The 6,000-nt window shown below is 37.9% G+C and overlaps 2 protein-coding genes across 2 annotated transcripts; one reads left to right on the top strand and one right to left on the bottom strand.

The window, feature by feature from the left end:
* Positions 1 to 300: 300 nt before the first annotated feature.
* LOC116124842 (pentatricopeptide repeat-containing protein At5g48910-like) lies at positions 301 to 2,729 on the bottom strand. Its single transcript, XM_031410604.1, has one exon. The coding sequence runs from the start codon at positions 2,727 to 2,729 to the stop codon at positions 699 to 701; it is 2,031 nt and encodes a 676-aa protein (XP_031266464.1). The 3' UTR covers positions 301 to 698.
* A 1,254-nt stretch (positions 2,730 to 3,983) lies between these two features.
* On the top strand, positions 3,984 to 5,592 carry LOC116124841 (probable pectinesterase 29). Its single transcript, XM_031410603.1, is given in 5 exon segments — positions 3,984 to 4,129; positions 4,236 to 4,239; positions 4,767 to 4,925; positions 5,013 to 5,237; positions 5,329 to 5,592. Coding segments are annotated over 5 exon segments (798 nt in total).
* Positions 5,593 to 6,000: the final 408 nt, after the last annotated feature.

Genomic DNA, 6,000 nt, shown 5'->3' with positions numbered 1-6,000 from the left:
TTTTGTATGAGTTAACATTTGAAATGCTGTGAGAGATGAAAATCTAAAGCATTCAGCCAGCACTCAGTGAGACTCAACTAGATTATAGTTCTTTTCTCTTTATTGAAAGTGACATCTGCACAAAAACTCAGGATTGATTATGAAGTCATCCCTCTTTCTTTTGTCTCTCCAATACCAAATAAAGAAATAATTTAAATTCGGCAATCCTTTCTATAAAAAGTGTATTTTAAATTATTTCTGATAATCATTCCTTTCTGTGCTTTATAAGAATGTTTCTGTTACATCTAACAGTTAGCCAAATCTAAAAGAACAATAAGATGACACATTCCTCAGCCTGTTTTCTGCTAGAAATTAACTGCTGTTTAGATTATTTGAACTCCTATGAAAGTTAGCCTCTGCGGTCTGTCACAACGTACTGCTCATAAATATTGACAAATTAACATGTGCACTTGTGGTTGTGGGTATTTGCATATACATATTCATTCATATAGGCATTCTCAAGAGGCTAGGAAATGAAGTTTTAAGTAAAATCTTGTAGAAGCTACTTGTCATTCTTTGTTAAGCCTGAGCCTGTAATGCTGGAATTGTGATTGCCATCTCATACTTAAGTACCTTACATACTTTAATTTATGACTGCCTTTACTGCATTTCTATTGTTTACTCCCCATGTTCACTCTTCATCCATTCTGACCAGAACTTTACCAAAAATCATTGCAGGAACATTTACCATTTTTGAAATGATGATACCGAACACGGTCCCTTACAATGATATCCCTTTCGAATACTTTAGAAATTAGCTTGGTGGCAGAATGGCAGTCCTCACACACCCTCAAGTTCTTTACAATGCGGATGGTTGTTCCCGGATTTGTGTTAATGAATCCAAAAGCAATTGCAAGCTTTTCACTATGGTACTTAAGTGCAGTTTCCTTCTCTTCCTCTTCAATATCAAACAGAACTTGGGAAGCATTTGGTGAATAGCCTTCCATCTTCAGCTTATCAATGATCTTCTCCAGCATCAAATGGATTTCCTTCACTAGTGGGTGTGATCCATCTCCCATTTTGAATTCATGAACAATACCATCCAAATCAATCGTGCTAATTCCTGGATTTGTCTTTATTCCTCTTTCCTTAATCAACTTCCTCACTTTAGCAACATCATCCCATCTGCCTTCATTCGCATAGATGTTCGACAACAATGCATATCGACCACTATTTTCTGGCTCCATCTCCACCAAAATCTTCCCCACCCTTTCACCCAATTCAATATTTCTATGTTTCTTACAAGCACCTAAAAGAGCACCCCAAACAGCTGCATTGGGTTCTATTGGCATTGTACTAATGAGTTTCTCAGCCTCAGCTAAAAACCCTGCCCTTCCTAGCAGGTCTACCACACATCCATAATGCTCCACCTCAGGCTCAATACCAAATGTTGTCTTCATATTATTCAAAACCTCTAGACCTCTATCAACCATCCCTGCATGAGCACAAGCGCTTAAAATACCAACAAATGTAATTTTATCAGGTCTCATCCTTTCCCTTAGCATTTTAAAGAATAATTCAATTGCATCCCCTGCTTGGCCGTGCATAGCTAGCCCACCAATCATGGCATTCCAAGAAAACACTTCTTTCACTTTCATGTTCTCAAAAACCTCCCATGCCATATCAAGACGCCCGCATTTCGCATACATATCAATCAATGCAGTCCCCAATACTGCATCCAAATTCATAGAATTTCTTTTCACATAAGCATGAATCCATCTCCCTTGATCAAGTGCAGCAACATTTGCACAAGCACATAGCACACTTGACAGAACAAATTTCCTTGGCCTAATCTTGTCTTTCTGCATTAGATTAAATACTTCCAAGGCCTCTTTGTAATACCCTCCTTTGATATAACCATCAATAATTGAACTCCATGTTATTTCATCCTTATCACTCATCTCATCAAACAATTTTCTTGCTTTATCAAACCTTCCACACTTAGCTAAACCACTTATCATAGCATTATAAGAGCCAATATTTTTATCAACCATAGAATCAAACAACTCTTTAGCAGCTTCAGTCTCTTCACATTTCAAGTAACCATCAATCATAGCATTCCAACAAATGACATCACACTCTTGACCATCATCAAGAAACTGCCTTGCCTCCATTAAAAGCCCAAAAGAAGCATACATTTGAATTGCAGCACTTTTAATATGAACATCTCCATGAAGTCCAAGTTTCACTACGTGAGCATGAACTTGCACCCCTTCTTTATCAGCTCCTGTAATAGTGCATGCCTTAAAAACTACAGGATAAGTGAACTTATTAGGCCTAGAATTAGCAACCACCATCTTATAATAAAAGTACACTACCTTAAAAGCCTCGTTATGGTCTAAGCAACTTTTGAGCATAAGATTCCATACAAAAACATTGGGCCTAGGGACATAATGGAAGACCTTCAATGCAAAATCCAAGTTGCTGGAAGGAGAATTAGCATAACACTTGACTAAAGTGCCAGCTACATAATGGTCTTGAAAGTGGCCACTCTTTAATACCACAGCATGAGCCTGCTTGAGATGGTGTAAAGAAGTGGTGCATTTTGTGTTTAAGAGGTCTAGGATTGTTTTCTGGGGAAGTTGGGAAGTGGGTATGTTTGATGTTGAGAGGTTTTCTGGCTTTAGATTATGAGGAAGATTTGTGGTGGTGGTGGTGGTGGTGGTGGTAGTGGTGGTGGCTGTGCTCATCTTTCTTCCTCCTCTTCCTTATCCAGACTTGGTCAGTAGCCAACTGCCCAACTCCAATGACAACGTATATTTTATCAGGCTACTGCAGTAACAGATTTTTTACGGGCTTGGGAAGCCCTCTGCCACATATTTTTCAAGTGGACGACTGCAGTTGAAACTGTAACAGACGGGTCCGTTAGGTTGGCGCGTTATTTATCTTGGAGACCACCTACTGACCTGTCGTTCACTGCAGCAAATGATATACGACAAGTAAGTTTCTATGAACGACCGTGAACGCCTTCAGGGCCATTTAATTGACTTTGGGCTACCCAAATCTAATCCAGCTACAATTTTGGGCTTTTGTAACTGGGTTAATTACATTTTCCTCCCCAAGGTTTGGTGTGAAACGCTTTTCACCTGATTTTGGGAAACTAGCACTGTTACTCCCAAATGGAGGTTTTGTCAACTAACTGTAACAGTGCAAGACATTGAAAAGATAATTTGAATACACTATAGACCTTTTTTACATTCGATAAATGCAATATTACCAAAATGGTTTGCCTTTTATTTGAAACAGCCACCTATTTTGGCTAAAGGGTAATACTATATTAATTTGTAATCAAATCTCACAAACTTTCTCTTACAATCTCGATGTGACAGTTTGTAATTGATCAGTTTACAAACGGATCCCGCTTACTTGTTATGGATCTTGCTTGTCTAATTGTAAGCTGTCATGTTAAAGTTGTGAAAGAAGGTTTGTAAGATTAAATTGTGAACCAATCTTTATCCTTTGGCTAAAACGACCAATGATTTGGCATAAACTTCTAGTCTTTTATCCAAATCTGTTAACCAATCAATCAAAATATTTTGAGGGTGAAAGTTTTTCTATATCAAACCTTAGGAATGGCATCGTAATAAACCCTTTGCAAATTGCAACAAAGAGTAATACAATGAAAACATGATCCAAGAACAAATTGCTTTAAAATAGCTCTGATACCTGATGAATGACTTAATGAAACAATTAATATGGTGTTTTCATTGGCAATTATACCACAGCACATCGTGCAATGAAGAACCCCAATGGTTTTACATGTGAGCCTAGACATCATGCCAAAAATTTCACTGCGCTTTTAATACTTTCCAACTCAAGCACATTGTTATCCTAATTATACAGATTAAAATGGTGTTTTCAAACTTTCTGTCAATTGGGGTCTCTGCAAAATCAAATAAATTCTGATCATGGTTCCTCTCTTGCTTTGCTTAATTACTGCATCCATGGCTGACCGAGATGAAATTGCAAAGACCATCACAGTTGATAAATGGGGAAAAGGAGATTATACAAGTGTGCAAAAAGCTATTGACTCTGTCCCACACCACAACACATTGTGGACTCGAATTCATGTTAAAGCTGGCATTTACAAGTAATTGTATATTTTTAATTGCTTTTGTGATTAGTGATTGTTATGCCTGGGAAATCAAGGGCTGACGTGGGAAATTACGTGATGGAGTGTGACCTGCTCCTGTCAGAACGGTAAGCGCGCGCCAGACCTGTCAGACGCTGTGAAGATCCCACGTGTCCATTCTCTGCTCCAAATCGCGTGAAATCAGTTTGGAAGATGGACAATGTGACATAAAGCCGGATTTTGTCCTGACATTCACACCAATCCACAGATTTAATGATGATTACTTGCACTCATCTCACTGTAAAAAGGAAAAGACCCCTTTATTGAGAGGATTCGGCCATTTTACACTCTGAATTAGCTATCCCTCTCTCTCTTATATCTTGACATTTACTTTTCACTAATTATTTTGTAAGTCAGTCCGCTGTTGCGACCTGACCCACAAGATTAATACAACTATTAGTGGACATAGGACTTGCTACCTTAGCATCCAAACCACTTTAAAAAGCCCTCACTATTATATTTACTACACACTTTATCCATACCCACTGTGTCTCTTGGCCAACCAACGATTGTGCACGTGTCGATTAGTTGGTGTCAAAATCACGCATCAACAGTGATCATGTAATGTGTTCATGCTATTGTATTTGTATACAAGGAAAAGGTTAAAATCCCTCTAGAGAAACCATACATTATTCTTGATGGAGAGAGCCGTAGAACAACTGTGATCCAATATAATGATGCTGGAGAATGCATTGCAAGTTCTACCTTCCAATTGTTTGCAGAAAATTTCATGGCAAGACGCATAACCTTCAAGGTTTAAGAAATCAAACCGGCTCAAAACTTACTTTCGCGCGCAGATTTTGACTCTGAGCTAATATATGTACTTATGTATTATTGACTTAACACTTTTAATGTTCTCATTTCGCGTGGTGATCATAGTACTGAAAGAAGAAACATTACATGGGCACCGGCGGCTCTAATTCATGCCAATAAGGCGACTTTCTATGAGTGTGGATTTGTTGGCCTGCAAGACACATTGACAGATTCTGCAGGTCGTCATTATTTTCAATCTTGCTACATTCAAGCTGCTGTTGATTTCATCTAGGGTGGTGGCCAATCCATATATATTAGGTTCACAAAAGCAATTTTTTTTCACATACATTGACATTAATTTATCATATGCTGTGATATTTATACTTTAACACATTCGATATATGCAGCACTGCATCATAAATGTTACCGCCGCGCTTCTGGGTGGAAGTATTTCAGGTTTCATCACAGCTCAATACCGAAATAGCACAGCTGAAACAGGTGGTTTTGTGTTCAAATATTGCAATATAGTGGGCACAGGAACTTCATATTTGGGAAGAGCTCTTACAAAGTACTCTAGAGTTATAATTTACAAGACAGCTTTCTCTGAAATTATTGTTCCAGAGGGTTGGAATTCGTGGTCCTTTCATGGCCAAGAGGAAGTTTCTTAACATATACACTCCTTAAAACGCAAAAAAGATATTATTTTAATTTCGTTCTTCTGTTGTATATATATGCAGAAACTCAATCACATATACAGTGGACCTAGAGCAAATATGTCTAAGCGGGTGAAATGGTTGAAGAGAATGTCTGATGGATGAACTCTGTTGATGCTTGATTTTGGACATCAACGATTCGCACATGCAAAGTACTAAGGGAGTCTTAGAAATTACACGTGATGGATCCATGAGATTTGAATATGGAGCTAAGATTATATATGTTGCAGAAACATAAAAAAATAGACTAATAAGAGGGGTTTTTATAGTGGTTCGGATGCTTAAAGCAAGTCCTATAATTTTATTGATCTTTGACTATTTCTATGATATTGCCCATAAGACATACAAAGATGAAGAAATACA

This window comes from Pistacia vera, unplaced genomic scaffold, assembly GCF_008641045.1.
Source record: "Pistacia vera cultivar Batoury unplaced genomic scaffold, PisVer_v2 Contig157, whole genome shotgun sequence".
NCBI lineage: Eukaryota > Viridiplantae > Streptophyta > Magnoliopsida > Sapindales > Anacardiaceae > Pistacia > Pistacia vera.
The sequence above is the reverse complement of the archived record's forward strand: the minus strand, read 5'-3'. Positions and strand labels throughout refer to the sequence as shown.